This window comes from Falco naumanni, chromosome 9 (genome assembly GCF_017639655.2).
Source record: "Falco naumanni isolate bFalNau1 chromosome 9, bFalNau1.pat, whole genome shotgun sequence".
NCBI classification, from domain to species: Eukaryota; Metazoa; Chordata; class Aves; order Falconiformes; family Falconidae; genus Falco; species Falco naumanni.
The window spans coordinates 10,406,412-10,423,096 of NC_054062.1; the positions used below are offsets into that span (position 1 = coordinate 10,406,412).

Consider the following 16,685-nt stretch of genomic DNA (forward strand, 5'->3'; position numbering starts at 1 on the left):
CTACTGCAGCCAGCCACACTGGACAGTGTTAAACAGATGTGGATCAGAAATGGTTCCTTTACTGGAACGCAGCCATTTTGCTTGTTTAGTATTCTAAAAGCAGAGTTAATGACTATTTTTGTCCCTACTCTCATTTCTCACGTACACATGAAGTCTCTGCTGGTTTAGCTTGACAAGCCAGGCTGCAGTTACGATGCCAAAGATCTCAAAACTGTCATGGAGTAAGACAAGGATAAAGGAAAAAAACAACTTAGATAAAAGAGTTACGGAGTCAGAAATGCTGCATGTGGCACACTTCCCAACCCTCAGAGGGACTTACTAATTTACATCATGGAAGTCTTTATGGTGCACAACTCAAGTGGCTTTCTGGCTCCACTTGGGATCTCACTGGATTTACGAAGAAGTTGCTTTCACATGTCTACAGGCAAAGGCATTTAAAAGCTTTTTTGTTTCTTAAAGCATATGTGGTAATAAAGTGTATAAGGGATAATATAAGAGAAGCCATGTGTCAAAGGTAGACCAAGACCGTACTCAGTAATTGCACATCAGCCTAATGCAGGTGGGGTTTTTTGCCTTCTTCCAAACAACAGCATTCAGACTTAGGTGCCCTTTGCTGCATCCTTGGAGCTCTCTGTCTGAGCAGGCAGGTGCTCGGGGTTAGGCACTGTCTGACGTTATGTCACGGGCAGCCATTGGAGCAAGCATTTGGGTTTCGTCCCCAAGCTTCCTTCCAGTTGTTTTCCTTTTTTCAAGACAATTACATTGGTTGTTATTAAAATAAAAACAGAAGGGGAGTGAGATGATTCATCTTTCCAAGCAGCTTTGCTAAAGACTGTCATTAATTCAATATCGGCAGGAGCGTATCTGCTTGGGAAAATGTGCTTTGTCCAAGGGACTGCCAGCTCAAAAGGCTGCATCCTTCTTCACCTGGGAGGGCTTGAATGTAACCCTCTGCTGTGGGACCCAAAAATCGGTGTTTGCCCTGGCAGCGGCATCCCTTGGGATCAGCCAGGTTGGGGTGGGCAGACACAAGCGCCGGGTCAGGCCTCGGCTCTGTCTTGCGGAGGTGAACCTGTCTGAGCAGGACTGAAGCCTGCTGCTAGTGAACCCCCGTGGGAAGCATGTGCTGCTGCTGCCAGCCCAGCCTGAAACCATCTATTGCCCAGGGACTGGGGTAACACTTTCCACCAACTCTAATCTCTTTATAAAAAAACAAAACCAAACAAAAAAAATTCCAACAAACCTTAAACAAAAAATGTCAGTTATCCCATCATTTGTAAACACGGATGTGTGCGTTTGGGGCACCTCAGAGAGAAGGTGCTTGGCAGCTTTTCCGAAGTTGTCTAGATGCTGCACACAGCTGCAGGTGCAGCTGGTTTTGCAGAAGCGTGTGGGTTGGAGAGCGCAGAGCATTCAACCCTTCCCTCTGCGCCAGGGGAAGATTGCCTTGTGTTCCCTTTGCATTGCCCCCCGTAATCAGCCAACCACATCCTCATCAGTTGTGCTTTTCTCAAGTGTCCAAAGAAGAAGTGAAGTCGTGGAACATTTTTCTCACTTGGCAATTGTTTTGATTTCTCAGAAGTCTGTGTTGTATCAGTACTGGCCCTGTCCCACCCCCTTGATGCCGAATGAGCCCAGCAATGTGAATTGTTGTCCGTGCATCTGTAAATGAGGTATGACTGGAGGTTATGGAGTGACTTAGTCATAGAATGTGCTCAGTTACTCATCAACAGCCAGGGTCCGTTCATGTAATTCCTGTTGACAAGCTGATGATTTCCTAATGGAAAGACAGCCCTGGCACTGCAGGCATGCGCACAGCCTTCCAGCCAGGGCCTGGAGTGAATCACACTCCACGTGATCCCCTCCAGCGAGCAAGAGAGCGTGTGCGTGTCCGTGTATGTCTGTGTGTGTGTGTGTGTGTCTGTGTGTGTGTGTGTCTGGGTTTCAGAGGCTGGCAGCAATTGAACTGGTCTGGAAGATGAAGTCAGGGAGCCACAAATACAAGCCAGGCAGTGAGCAGTAATACTCGGGAGGGGGCTGGTCATGGGAAATGGAGTTTTCTGCCTCACAGTTTGGAGCCAGTATGGACTGAGATGCCCAGCTGCTGCGTTTGGGGAGCACTGGAGAAGTGATGCTGTAGGAGGGCCCCCAAGGCCATTCCCCCTTGCAGCCCCATGTGGCCCCTGCCACCCTGGCCAGCAGCCTGGGGAGGGGGTGCCCACCTGGGGGGCAGTGACTGAGCTCCTGGGTGGGCAGGTGGCATAGCTCTGGCTGAAAAGAGCTCCTGTTTCACCTGAACTGGTTTGGGAGCTTCAGCTGAATCACCAGCATTTGGCTGTGCCTGCGTGCCCCCTCGATGAACCCTGTGGTGCCGCCAGCCCTGTGACAGGCCTGTCGGAGGTGGCTACAGCTCGGTCCTGCCCTGCAAAGGAGAAATGGGGCAATGTAGGGCCACACAGCCAGTACTTTTTAAACAGCTCCAGTTGTTTTATGAAGTCATTTTAGGTTTTAATGCCGCTTGTGCAGGACTGGTATCTGCAGTGCCTTGCAGCTCCTGTTTGTGATGGCAAGTGGAAAGCGGTTGGGTCTGGTTGGGCTGGGCTGGACTTTGCTTCGCGGTGTTTACAGGGCTGTTCTCGTTTGGGAACTAACTTGCTGCTTTCAGTTTTGATCCACTGAAATGGCATATAAAGACATCCAGCCTCTGGCTGGTGAGGCTGGCAGGGAGCAGAGGCAGCACAGCCGGCCAGCTGGCTCCTGCCGCCGGAGGGAGGTGAGTCACGCTTGCCCGCTGGTGCTGGCCTGGGGGGTGCCCAGGCACTGCCTGCTCGGTGCCCACCCGGGCGCACCACCCGCTGTTCTCCATGGCTCCCTTGCTCTGGTGCTGGCTGCGGCATCTGGGAGCTAAGGACAGGCTCCAGTACCCGGTGGGAGCCTGCCTGCCTCTGCCCTTCCCCACGCTGGGGATGCTCCAGGTCCCACCTTCTTGTGAGCAGTGCTGGGTTTCTAGCAGCTTTTCTTTTAAGCCCTCTACCTGTGCTTCCATCTGACCGAGTCTTGGGCAGGAGGGGAGGTGTGGGGAATGAGGGCAGGGGGTGGCAGAGACCTGGGAACAGGGCAGAGTGAAGGCAGTGAGTGTTGGGAAGGAATTTGCAGAGCTGGACCCCAGAGTTCAGCCTTTGGGCTGCTCTGGCTTAACCCTGCCCTAGCATCGTTCAGTCCTTATTGTCAGCTTTGGAGAAGCTTTCTGGGATCTATTGGGTGGGTGCTGTGTCTGACGGTGGGGCATGGTCAGTGCCGGGCGAGGGGAGCTGCCAGCCGCTCCGTGCCGGGGCTGATGCTGCAGCGCTGGTGGCAGCCTCTGCCATGGGCAGCTCAGCTCCCGGGCTGGCACGGCCGTGTTCAGTGATGTAGGCTGATCTTTATAGTCAGTTAAACCTACAAATCTGTCAGCTGTCTCCCCAGGTGGAGCAGGTTCTGATTTACCGATTTACAGCTTGTGTTACTAGAGTAAATCACTCCACTAACAGCCAGCTGATGGGAGTCCAGCACCGTCGCCACCCTGAGCTGGTTAAACTTCCCCAGCATGCCAGAGATGTCACCCTGGCTGGGGTGGGGACCCTGTGCCCGTCATACTCTGCCCCTTTGCTTTGCCTCGTCTTATTTCCCATCAGAGAAGGCACAGTACCCTTTGCCAGCCATCAGCCATGTGCCCCTCCAAAACAGAGTCCAGTTTTAGCTGTGATGGTGTAAATCCAGGGCAGCCTCATCAGCTCAGGGGCAGATTGCAATTTTGTTAATGAGAACATACACTGTATTCCCAGGGATTTGACCTAAGCTTAGCATCTGTCAGGATAAGAAAAAGTGGTTTAGTGGCACTGGGATAGTGGGAGTTCAGAGGATGGGCAGCGGGACAGAGGGGGGTGCTGCTCTTCCCTCGTGAGGGACAGTTTTGTATTCCAGCAGAGAAAGAAAAAATATTTTTGGAAATCAGTTTTTGAGATATTAAATGACGAGGTAAATCTGAATCCTGCTTTTCCAGATCCAAACGTTTTGAATCTTCTCAGAAGAAAGTGAAATAAGAATTTTTGTTTTCTGCTATGCAGATTTGACCCTTCAGAGTTGGGGAACCACAAAGCAAAGCCAGTGACAGTGAGTGGAAAAGGCAAGAGTCAGGACCGTGTGTTAGGAGCGGAACCCAGGCTTGATCTGCAGAAAAATATGTGTCCATGCAACTGTAATCTATTTACATCAACTCGGGCTCTTGGTGTAGTGTGTCTAAATAGTGTTAACTCATCTTGTGATCGGTACAGGCTAATGGCCTACAATGTAGGTTTACACTTTAAGAATGAAGTAAAATTGCAGATGAGAGAGGCACGCTTCTACCTCAGAGGAGGTAAATGAGGCCAAGCCAGGTTGTGGGGAGCTGTGTGGTTACCCCAAAGACCTACTGCAAAGGAAAACCCTTCCAGATTCTCTCTCTATAAAAATTCTGCACAACACAACTATCAGTGTAAAATACAGACATTTTTGCAATGAAGATGAGCTGGGGTTTAATTTGGCTAAAAACTGAGGCAAGTTAATCCTGTTTAGGCAAGGATCAAACCAGTTCCAGTGCATCTGTGTCAGTGCTTTGCATCTCTCTAACTAGATTGATTAAAAATAACTTGGTTACAAAAGGAAAGTGTTTCTGCATCAGGGCTCAGCCCTGACCCTGTTCCTGCCTTCATTCCCTTCCTGCAACAGGAAGGTTTTGGTCAAGTTCCCCTCTGGTTCCCTTGTGTCGAAGGTGAGGATGGAGATACTCGTGCACCAGACCGGGCTGCTCACAGAGCTTGTTCAGGAATCTCTGTGTCCTGTCCAGAAGATGGTATAAAGTGTTCCTGGTCAGAATGATTTACTGGGTCTGATTTCATCTCTCTGAGAGAAATGAGTAATCAATTGTTAGGAAAACAAATACCGGTTGACCTCTGTTTGAAGCTCGTATGTTGGTAACAGCATTAGGGGGCTGTTATCTTCCACTATCACAGACAACTCTAAATGGGTCTGAGGCCAAATTTAGAGGAGTTGAGCTTTCACCCCCGGAAGGGCCGGTGGGTGTGAGGTCCTTGCAGCCCTGGTTGCTGTCTAGACTGGCGAGTCAGTTGGAGCCAGTGTGTCACGGAACGCAGCCTGGGACTGTACTGCACTTACAGCCCCAGCTCCAGCCCCGTGTCCCCCAGGCTGGCAGCCTGCCCTGTCCCCCTCCCCAGGATCTCTGGCATGTTGCCATGGGGGGCACCCACTGGCACGGCTCAGGCAGAGCGAAGTGGGGGCTGTAGGTCCGCGGCTCCGAGTGAATGGTCAGCAGCAAAGCTGAAGTGCTACTTGTTGTCTTCTTTTAATTAATACATTATTCAGCCAGGGTGAGAGGCTTTGTACTTTTGAGGTCTGATGTAGATTTGCAAAGCTTTGTTGCCACCATGGCCAGCTTTGTCCTGCAGGTACCAAAAGGAACACCCTGTACAAACACATTGGCATTCATGAACGGGTTCAGAGCACAATACACTGCCCCTGGCTTTGATAAGAGCCTGTCCCTCCCTTCCCTGGAGAGTGCTATCCTGACTACATTTTGAAATCACAAACTGTGACGCTTATTTAAAGTAGAATAGCCTGTGTTTTCATCTTCGGGAAGCCACATCCTATCCTCAGCCCTGTGTAACCGTAACTAGCTCTCAGCAGCTTTCACAGATGTACCAATGCAACAGCCTGTGCCCACAGCTGGGAAACCGAGGCACAAAAAGGCAGTGACCACACCAACCCTGTGTAAAAAAGACGGAAGCTTTTTTTTTTCCAGTCTGTACTTACTCTTGGTATCACTGTGAGATTTTATCAGCTCTTGCTATTCAGAGATTTATATGAAATCATTTATATTCCATTGAAGTAATTTTCAGAGATTAATTTCTTAGGGTATTAGCATTGATTCCTGAGTGCACGTGCCCTCTCCTCCCACCACCAGTCTCTATCCAGGGAGAGCTGCGTTGTCTGAGTTGGAGGAAAGCTCACTTGCCCTAATTTATTGAAAAAATTAATTTTAGGTTTAAAATGGGGCTGTCATTTATGAACCCCCTTCAATCTGTTCTTCACTCCTGAGTCTTCACTCTGACCTTTTCCATATCTTAAATCCTCTGGGCTGTACGCTGTGTTCGTTAGTTGAACGTTCAGAAGGGAGCAGCAGGTGTGGGTTGTGGATAAGGACTGCATGCAAGCTTGGCTCCGTGCTTATCCACGTACCCCTAGCAGGCTGTGGCTGTAATTTAATTTAGGGCAGTGCCAGGATTTGGACTTTTTAAGAGTTTTTCACAGTTTGTAAGTATTAATAACAATTTTTACATCAGCTCTGGAAGTAGCTGCCCCCTGGCATTGCATGGAGTATGCAGTAATGATACTTGAACTTTAGAAAAAGAGCTGGAGTACAGATGTGGTGCACCCCAGTAGTGCAGTTGAATTCCTGGTCAGGGAGGCTGGAATGGTAAAGAGCCAGCCTGGTGAGAGAGGGTCGGGGGTCCCAGCGGGGTCACTGGGGCTGACCCGGGCTCAGTGCAGAGCTGCACTGCGTGCGGCTCGGGGAGAAACAGGTCATTCCTGGAAATGGGCTGTCAGCATGAGTCAGAAAGGAAAGATGGACAGACCAGTGAAAACCAGTGAGGTGATCTTTAGAAATATCTTTGCTTTTCCTACCTGTCCCGTTTTGGGCCCCCCACTACAAGACAGACATGGAGGTGCTGGAGCCTGTCCAGAGACGGGCAACAGAGCTGGGGAGGGGGCTGGAGAACAAATCTGATGGGGAGTGGCTGAGGGCACTGGGGGTTCAGCCTGGAGACCAGGAGGCTCAGGGGGGACCTTCTCGCTCCCTCCAGCTGCCTGAGAGGGGCTGCAGGCGAGGGGGGTCGGTCTCTGCTCCCAAGTAACAAGCGACAGGACAAGAGGAAACGGCCTCAAGTTGTGCCAGGGGAGGTTTAGGTTGGATATTAGGAACAATTTCTTCACTGAAAGAGCTGTCAAGCACTGGAACAGGCTGCCCAGGGAGGTGGTGGAGTCACCAGCCCTGGAGGTGTTTAAAAAACGTGCAGATGCGACACTTAGGGCGGTGGGCTTGGCAGTGTGGGGTTGACAGCTGAGCTTGATGATCTTAGAGGTCTTTTCCAACCTAAATGATTCTATGATCCTGTGATTCTATTCTATGGGGGACTGCAGTCAGTATTTGCGAGCTTTCCAGTGCCGATGGCTTTTCCTGAGGTCCCGTTCTGTCAGGCATGGCTGCACGGATTCTGCAGACAGACATGTCTTACTACTTGGGGATTTGGGCATGCTTTTAGTATGGATGAGGCTGTTTGTGGAGGTGCTGTGGTTCCTGTGTCAGTATTACTGATTTCTGTTGGTAGCTGCCTGTGGAGAGCACCCCAGAAGGGAAAGCCCCAGGCTGTCAGGAGAGGGGGGCTTGTAAGGTACCTCCAGCATCTGTGCCTGCAAGACAAGCCCAGGGACAGCACTAATGGGCTGGCAGTGTGCACCCCCCAGGCATGGGTCTGCCTTCAGCATTCCTTAGTGCTTTCTGATTTCCCTCTCCCTTGCCAGCATACGCTCAGATGCTGTGTACAAGAGTGCAAAAATACTCCGTCTTCCAAGGGCTTCCGTCTCCTGTAACATGCCAGAGGCAGAGGAGAGCAAGGGCTGGTGTGTGTGCTCCCAGGGATGGGTTGCCTACAGTTACAGCTCTGAAAGCCATGGAAAAATCACCAACTTCATCAGTGTGAATCTCTCATTCCATCTGAAAAGAAGGTTCCCATGAGAAGGATGTACTTTATATCCCTAAAAGACACTAAAATCTATCTGGCTAGAAGGCAGATAGCAATTGGAAGAAATTAGCTTTATATCCTGGTGCCATCGCTGGATAAAATACACACAATCAGTACAAACTTTAAAATGCTTTGAGCTTCTCTTCTTCTTCTTCTTCTTCTTCTTCTTCTTCTTCTTCTTCTTCTTCTTCTTCTTCTTCTTTTTTGTTAAGGAAGAGTTCAGCAGCAGCAAAATAACATTTTCCTAACTTTATTCTGATTATAAACTTCATTGATTGGATTTTTTTTTAAGAACATCATTTTGTTTAAGAATATTATTCAGTCTCTGAAGTCAGCTATTGCCTATTAAACTGAAGCTCTTATATATGCCAATACTATTAGACAGAAGGACAAATGAGAAAAAAAAAAGTAGTTTAGGTGCTAAAACATGTATTTGTGTTTGTCAGGCTCAAAGTCATATGCCATCAGTAACCCTGTGTAGTTTAGATTTGAAATTCAAAACTTGACTCCTGCAAATGCTTCTTGGCTCCAATTGTTGTTGAATGTTAAGTAGTGTCTCTGAAGCGAGACTAATAGCACAAAATGATATTGAATGTTTGCAGGAATGGGACCTCACAAAAAGGTTTATAAAAATCTGCTGCTAATAACAGTGTTATATTTTGAATAAAACCTCCAGAAAAGATGAGTGGCATCTCAGTAAAAACAGGATTCCTGTTGATTGGGATTACATTCCTAGAGGAAAGTCTAAGGCTTGTTCAGAAGAGCAGAAAAGTGAAGCTAATTACAGGCAGAAAGAGAAATTGGCTGGTCCAGATCCACTGTCTAGCCACTATGAAATATGGCGTAAAAGGCAGCATTAGTCAGAGGTTAAATATTCTTTCAGTGTAAATACTATTTGATACGGTGCCTGATTTTTCAGAAGTGCTAGATGTCAATTCTGCTACATTGCTGCAGCTCAGCTTTTGTGAACGTTGGGCACGTTTTAATGAAGTGGGTGAAGCACTCTTTAAATAATCTTTTCATTTAATCTGGCCATTGTTCCTGTAGTCCACAAGACTTGGGTAAATTTTGTGCCCTTCAGCTTCAGATTACCTTTTGGCTGAAATGGGACTGAAGGACAAAATAAACACAGCCAAGGTTACAGGCTGTTGAGTTCCGTAGTTCTCGAGCGCTCAGAGGCTGCTGTGTGAATATGCGGTCTGAGGAAGGAACACTGGGGGTTCTGACAGTCAAGTTAAGGGTGTCTGCGGTGAAATCTGTACGTTGTTTGACGGTGCCATAGGTTGTGGTACATGCACTGAAGAATTTTTTCCAAAGAGCCCCACAATAATGACCATGCCCACCCCAGTGCTCAAGCAGCAACCCGGTAACAGCCAGCCAGTTGCGCAATTACAGGTCTTTTAATGTTAATTACGCTGAAATACGGGGTTGTTTGAACTTTCTAAAATAAGTGGGTTTTACAACGTCAACAGGTATTTGATTTTAACTGTAAATTTGGAATAAACCTGGATAATCGCAGTCCCTTCCACTGCTAACTCTTCAAGATTATCAGGGAATTACCTTTTTCCCAGTGATAGTGTGGTCATAAGGTGCTGGCTTCACAGTCAATACAGAGTGAGAGATACCTGGGCGTACCAGCTCGGAAAGGCAAACGCAGCAGGAGTTTGGAAAGTCACTGCCCAGAGGGCTGGAGGCGAAGCCGTGTCTGACCATCCTCCCTGTCCCGCCGAGGAAGCAGAGTAAGCCTGGCCTGGCTGGGGCCAAAGGAGAGACAGTGACCCAGGAAGAGAGGACAACAAATAACACAAATAATAATCACTGAGCCTAACTGTGAATGGAAAACTTACTCTAATAACCCACTGAAGGTACCGTTCGACCTGACCTCTGATGAAGCACGGTGGCTCTCCTTTCGCAAGTGCCATTTCTTAAGCAGTCAGCGGGGGGGCAGGTGCTGGGTGCCCTAAGAGGAGGTGCAGACGTGAAGAAGGGGTAGGGTCACATACCGTGCCCCGGGGAGGATGCCAGCGTTGGCAATGACAGTAATAGCTCTAACCATGTTGTACACCTGCATATCACCCTCCGAACAGATCCGCCTGCGGGGAGAACAAGAGTCTTCAGGGAAACACCACCTTGTGCAGATGAGGAGTGAGGTGCAAGCTTGCTTTGAGGAAGCCGGGATAAACCCTGGCTTGGAATAAAATGAGCTGAGGCTGATGTACAGGCTTCTTTTTGGTGGTAGTAGTGCTCACTGCAGCAGTATTTAAACAGAGTCACAGAGTGTGGTTTCTTCACTGCCCGGACCTCCCTGGGGAGGGGGAAGGAGCAGCCCCCCAGGCCCTGGTCTGCAGTAGCTTCTGCACCTCCTGAGCACACAGGGGTATTCAGCCAGGAGGCTGTGGGGAGGGCGAGGGAGTGAGTGACCTCTGCATTACAGACCTGCAGCCCCAAGAAGTCTGCGTGTTTTAGACACCACCCCGAGTCCAGCATGATCGCCAGAGCAGCCCACCGGGGCAGGGGCATGGCAGCACGAGACCCTCAGGAAGCACATTTGTCGTTTGTGGAGGCCATAGCGTGCAGAATGAACGTGCAGCAGGATGGTACCACAGAGCACCTGGGGCTCCAGGTTCATATGTTACTTCATCTCCTGATGCCTGGCTTGCGTGCCAGTCCTGCACAGACCGACCGTCTGGAATTTCAGGTCTGGGACAGGGAAAATTCAGCTGGGCAGTTCCCAACAAAGAGAGCTCTTTTGCTGGGTGTTACTGGTCTTCTTCCTTGTCGCCTGGTAGCCGCAGTGGAGCTGTGCTGGGTCCTTACGTCAGCTGGAGCTGCCAGAGCTCCAGCGTATCTGGCTTCCTGCTGGAGCGCAGGCCAAAAGCACATGCTTGTTGGGTTCCGTACTTCCTTCCAGATTGTCCTAATAATGTGTCTGAACGTGCAACAGAAAATATTCCAGCGCTGGGCTGCAGAGAGAACGCGGATTCTCTCCTCTTCTGCTGCCTTCAGTCTGCTCCGCTCTCCACCCACTGCGAGTGTGAGGGCTTGTTCCAAAGTTCAAGTTCTGCATTTTCCTGTCTTGCCAGAAAGATAAAAGGGCTGGTAAAACTATAACTTGACCTTAGCATTGCACCGCAGCGAGGGAGATAAGGTGCTAAAGGAAATAGAGAGCAAAGCACTGGTGGCTGTGGGAAAGGGGACCCTGCAAGGCCAGGGTTCCCCGTCGAGGACCCGGGCGTGCTGCTTGGGAGCTGCTGGTGGGCCCAGCTCTCGGGCAGCAGTGGCAGTGGATTGCTGACCAGGATTTCAGTCTGGCGTGCACCATATTTTTGCTCTGCCACACAAAGGACCCCTGTGCTGCTGCTGCAGATTTGAGAACGAAAAGATAGACTGAAGCTGCCTGTTATTATTTTTGGCTACTCCAGCAATGTATCAAAAACCTGATGCTGGGTTGGTGCTGGTGCCCTACTTTATAGAAGCCCTGAAAAGCAGATCAAGGACAGCAAGCTTGTCTCTCTGCATGGCATCTGCCAGCAAAGGGTGAGAAAACTTCAAACCGCTGGCGGGGGAAACAGGGGGAGGCAAAAATGAGGCAAAACGTGCTAAACCCAGAGCCCTGCTTGCAGACTGCAAGGGGAAAGGGTCTGCATGTGCTCCGCTAAGGAGGTGAGGTGGGAAATGTGGAGACTGGGGTGTCCTGCTGCCAGCGTGGCTGGTGAGCTGATGCCGTTGTCCCCAGGGTGCGGTGGGGACTAGTTTACCCTGGAAGGACAAAAAGGACTCCATGGTGACACACAGTGCTCCTTGTTATTTGCACCCAGCCATAAAGCTGCCAGTCCTTCACATTTTCTAGATCCTTTGGAGGTGAGAGAGTATCATGCCCACCTCTCTACCTGAGAAGGCATAGAAGTGGGATGTGCAGGAGTTAGTGTCAAACTGGGCAGAGAACTTAAGAATTTTGACTCGTCTCAGCACCACGCACGGTGGTGCTGGCTGAAGGGACGGTTCAGCTGGGAACCTGGTTTGCAGGTCTCTGGAGGAGGCGAGACTCCTGCCTCGGGCAGTGTCCCGCTCTGAGCCCAGCTTCCTTCCCTTCTGGCGCGGGGAAGCCCCAGTACCCTTTCCAGTCAGGGATATTTGCCTGCCTTCCCGTTTTCCCCTCCCGTGCCGACGGGCGGTTGTAGCCCCCGTGCCTGCTTTCTCCGCCGATCCTGAGCAGCCCTGCAGGACCGGAGATGTGCTTTGGTGCGGACACGGACGGTGGCCCTTGGGAAGTGGGAAGGCAGCAGCCGTCAGTAACAGGCAGGGGACGGTGCCGTGCGTGGTTTGTCATTTACTGGCCAGCCCTGCTGTGTTTCTGACGAGTAACGGAGGCATTTGAACACGCCAGGGTGACAGCCGCGGCCTGGCGGGGCTGGGTGAGGACGGTGCCGGCAGGGCGGCTGGACCGTGCTGCGGGCCCTTCCCCGCCGCCCCCGCTGCCCGGCTCCGGCGGAGCCTGCAGCGCCCCGGGCCGCGCCGGGAGTGCGGCGTCCGCCCGAGCCCCGTCGGCTGCCCGCGCCGCTGGGCTGCGGTGCGCGGTGCGGAGCCGGGCTGCGGAAGCGCCGTGCGGAGCCGGGCTGCGCACCATGGCTCACGCCGGCTGCTGCTGCCGGCGCTGCCCCCCGCGGCGGCCCGCGCGGTGGCGGAGGTCAGTGGCTCGGCTCGCCGGAGCAGGGCGGGAGACGCGCCGAGCGGGCGGCCCGCCGGCGGTACCGCCTGCCTCCTGCCCTCGCCGGTTCCGCCAGCCCCGGCGGGGGGCGCGGTGCCCTAGTGCGGGGCTCGCCAAAATAAAGGCTCCTGCAGAACGGGGTTTTCTCCCCCCGGGTTTTATCACAACAAAATGAAAGCGGCGAACGGGACGGGCGGGCTTGGCCGCAGGGGCAGCGGCAGGGCGGCCGCGGGGGCGAGGCGGGTCCCGGCGGCGCGCAGGGCAGAGCCGTCCCCGCCCGGAGCCGAGCCCCGGCTGCGTGCGGCGGCGGCGGGCGGGGGCGGCGGCCCGGGGCGCTCTGCCCAGCTACAGCGCAGCCAATCCGGCGGCCCCGGCCGCGGCGCGGCGGCCCGAGCGGGGCGGGGCGGCGGCGGGGCCGGCCCGGGGCGGTGGGGCCGGGGGGCGGTGGCGCTGGGGGGGGCCCGCCCGCGGGCGGCGGCAGCGCGGCATGGCCGAGCCGGAGCGGGGCGGCGCGGCGGCGGCGCGGCGGGAGCCGGGCCCTGCGGGTGAGTGTCTGCCTGGGTACGTGCGTGTTTGGGTGCCCGGGTACGTGCGGGCCCGTGTACATGCGTCCCTGCATGCCCGCGTACATGCGTGCCCGTGTACATGCCTCCCTGCGTGCCCGGGTGCCCGTGTACACGCGTGCGGGGGCCGGCGCTCTCCGCCGCCTAGCCCCGGGCACGGCCGTGGTTCCTGCGCGTTCAGAGCAAACTCGGGGCCCCGGAGCTCGGCGGGGGCTGCGGGCGCCATCCGGGGCCGGACCCGCACGTTGCCCGGCGGGGAAGCGGCCCTGCCTCGGGCGGGGCTGGTTGTCACAGCGGCGGCGGGCGGCGGGCCGGGGCAGCCCCGCAGCGGGGCCGGGAGCGGAGCGGGGCCGGGAGCGGAGCCGCTGCGGCTGCTGGCGGCCGCGGGGTGAGCCCAGCCCGCCGCTCGCCCCCGGCCACGGCTGCTTTTAGGAGCGCTCCGTCCGTGATTCTGTGCGTTAGGAATTTGTTTTCATCATTATTTATTAAATAATCGTTCATAAATAATTATTTCTAAAAAAAACGTAGCTGCCTGAGGCAGCCGCCCTGGCCGGGCTCCGGAGATGGGGCTGGCGGCTTCGGTTCCCTTGTGGTTAATCCAGGAGGAGAGATCTCGCCTGGCATTGCCCGTCTTGTCCAGATTGTGCCTCCAGACTTAGGTTAAGCAACATTTCAGTGATAAAAATGAAAACCTTTATCCGCAGCCTTCTCCTACCATGGAAACTTGTTGGTCTCAGATCTGGGAGCGCCCTGTGACCCGCAGTCCCTGCCTGGGGTGGTGGAGTCTGGGGGTCTCTGGGGCAGTGCTCCCAGCAGCCGTACCTCCTGGCTTTGCCCCTGCCTCCTTGGAGGTTCCCCGGCTGGTTTTGGGGGTTCGGTGGTCCCTGCCGGCTCTGGAGGCTGGTGCTGTGGGAAGGGCTGGTCCTCAGGGCTGCGCAGCGGTTTGGGCGCCAGGTTGGAGTGGTGGATGCGCGGCTGCCATGAGCATCAGGTGCCCGCAGATGAGGCACGGTTTATGCTTGTTTAGGCCATTGTGATACCAAAAGGTAATTTTTTTTTTATGTAAGTGTTGATTTCTGTTAAAAGCGAGATGGTGGTGCTGTATTGCTGCTGGGAAAGAGGGAGAAGTCCCTTTGCTTCTTAACAGTATCTTTGGTTATTGAGACTCAAGTACATTTCTGATCATCTTTTGCTTCTTGCTCTTGATGCATGTTGCTTGCTTTTGCAGTTTCTCCCATCCTGCACGTTACAGATGCAGTCAGCGTCCTTGCTGGTTTTACTGTTCAGGACTTTCAGGTTGTCACTGACAAACTTTGCGGTGGCGCGTTGTTAAACAAATACCTGCGCTCAGGTGCATGTCACGGGTTAAAACCATCCTTCAGGTTTGCTCTGGCAAAAACAACGTTTGGAATCTGGTATGAGCTGACAGAGTCCTTTTGAATGTAATTAATTCTGCTGCCAGTTAAAACTGAGAACAGTCTAAAAACAAGGGCGGACATTAATAAGTTTAATTATATGTCCTTTGTGTTGCTCAGCAAAGGTGTTGCATTAGTGAGGGTAACATGAGGCGGCGTGAGTGCGCTAGCTGGTGTTTCCCAGCGCCCTGTTGCCCGAAGAGCATCCACCTCCACTTCTGCCCACCAGCATTGCCGGGGCTGGTGTTCGGAAAACGGCAGGAGAAAGTTCAGGCTAGCAGAACACGGGAGAAGGATATGCTGCAGGCTGAGACCTCACCCATGTGTCCTGTCCTACGGGAAGAAAAACATTCTGTCGTTTTCTGGAAGCATGCAAGTTCCTTTGTGCTGTTGTTCTTGGTTATTCCCATAACATCGCTTTCTTATTTATTTGTTAAGTTGAAGCAGGATGAGGCATTGGGGAGGAATGGATGAGAACTCCCAGCGGTGGTCAGGAGGTTAGCGGGAAGTCAGCAGCAGACAGGGGGGCCAGGCAGGCACTGCTGATGAGCAAGGAGAGGGCTTGAGGGAGAGCTGCTGCATAGGAGAGCCTGGTTTGCATCTACTGCGGGAAGAAATGCAGCCATCGCACCAGTTTGGGCCCTGCAGGGAGCGCAGTCCCAGTTTGTAACCAGCAGCAGCGCGGCTCCGAGGCTCCGGTGGGACTGGCTGTGCGCAGCAGAGCTGCCCGGCCCCTGGTGAAGCTGGCAGAGGATGGCGTGTGATTTACTCCCATCTGTGACTGCTAAAATCCTTCTCCCATCTGATGTTGCAAATCAATTTGGTGGAGTTGTCCACTTTGTTCTCAGTCATAACAAAACCTAATCCCCAGGCTGGAGACAGATTTAAATTCTGTCTATGCTGCATGTAGATCTCACGGTCTGTTCCGCTGTGTTTGTGTGTGCAGGACCCCCTGCAGCGGACATGTGCTGCTGAGAGGGTAGGGATTGCCCTAAAGACCCTTTTCCCAGCTGGTCAGAGAAAAGAACTGTCAACCCTTGAAAAGCTGTATGCAGGGAATGTTTCCTGACCAGGAGCCTTGTCGCAGAGTCAAACCTGTAATTTAGGAGATCAGATCCCTCTGACAGTGGGGAGGCGTTCGTTGCAAAGGCCGACTCAGCAGCTGGTATTAATGGGACAGCTTCGGCTTAGTGCCTGGACTTCTTTCAACATTCCCCAGTCTGCTTGTGCCCTCAGAGTGGAACAGTAGGAGATTTAAGAAAGGCTCTTTAATTTTTTCCCCATTGTTAATTGTTTCCCCAGTGTTGCATTTTGCATCTGCTCCATCGCTCTGCAGCTACCCAGCCAGGTTCCCTGTTTGTTTCTGTCTCTCAGAAACATCAGGAAAACTTTTAGCATAAAACCACAGAAGCAGCAGCAGCTGGGTGGTTTCAGACAGGTGAGGTTCTGAAATGAGAAACGACGGGGTTGCCCCTTTGAGGGCTTGTCTTCACAAAAAAGCAATTCTGGAATAAAAGCGTGTGAGTTTAAACACACAAGACCTATTCCAGAATAATTCTGTGTAGACAGGCCCTACATTTTTTCCCTCCTTGTAGCCTCGGCAGAGTATCTTTGTTCCTGAAAGAACATCGAGCCTGGACTCCCAGGCAGTCCCTCCGGTCGTTCTGTGGAGCTGCTGCGTGCATGGTACGGTTGCTGCCTCCATTGCTCAGCATCCAGCCCTGAAGTTTGGTGAGGACAGAGTGGATTGCTCCCCACGCTTGTTCCTCTGTGTCCACAAAGTCTTTGCTGCAGTCCACAAGGTGCTGGTTAGATGAGGTGTGCTGTCACAGGCTGGTAGTACCCGGCATCCCTAATTCTGGCTGGCTGTGGAGGAAGCAGGCAGGGGGGGATCGCATCCCTTCGCATGGTAATGTTTTATGACTTTCATTATTTAGAACAACAGTCCTCTCTTGTTGCTCTTGGGCAGTAAACCTCTTCCTTTAATAACCAGAGACTGGCTGTCTCTCTGTAGGACTCTCCAGGTCAGTGCCAGTAGCAGTAATGTTATTTCTCTTTAGAACTAATGTGGTCTTTTATGAGATTCCCACCAAACCCCCCCCTTCATTTCAGCTGAACTTCAGGCAAGTAGAAAGGGATTAAAATAAGGCCCATGGCAAAA

At 52.6% G+C, this 16,685-nt stretch overlaps 1 protein-coding gene across 9 annotated transcripts in view; it reads left to right on the plus strand.

Annotated features, from left to right (window-relative positions):
* Positions 1–16,685, plus strand: part of LOC121093449 (DAB2 interacting protein) — a 210,557-nt gene that overhangs the window by 141,981 nt on the left and 51,891 nt on the right. Inside the window, exon 1 of one of the 9 annotated variants that reach the window (XM_040605747.1) lies at positions 10,994–11,375. The exons of 7 other annotated variants lie outside the window; for them this stretch is intronic. In XM_040605747.1, coding sequence (XP_040461681.1) covers positions 11,263–11,375 — 113 coding nt within the window. In that variant the 5' untranslated portion in view covers positions 10,994–11,262. Of the gene's footprint in view, positions 1–10,993; positions 11,376–13,047; positions 13,092–16,685 lie in introns of those variants that run through there. One more of the 9 variants, XM_040605748.1, reaches the window with a different exon arrangement.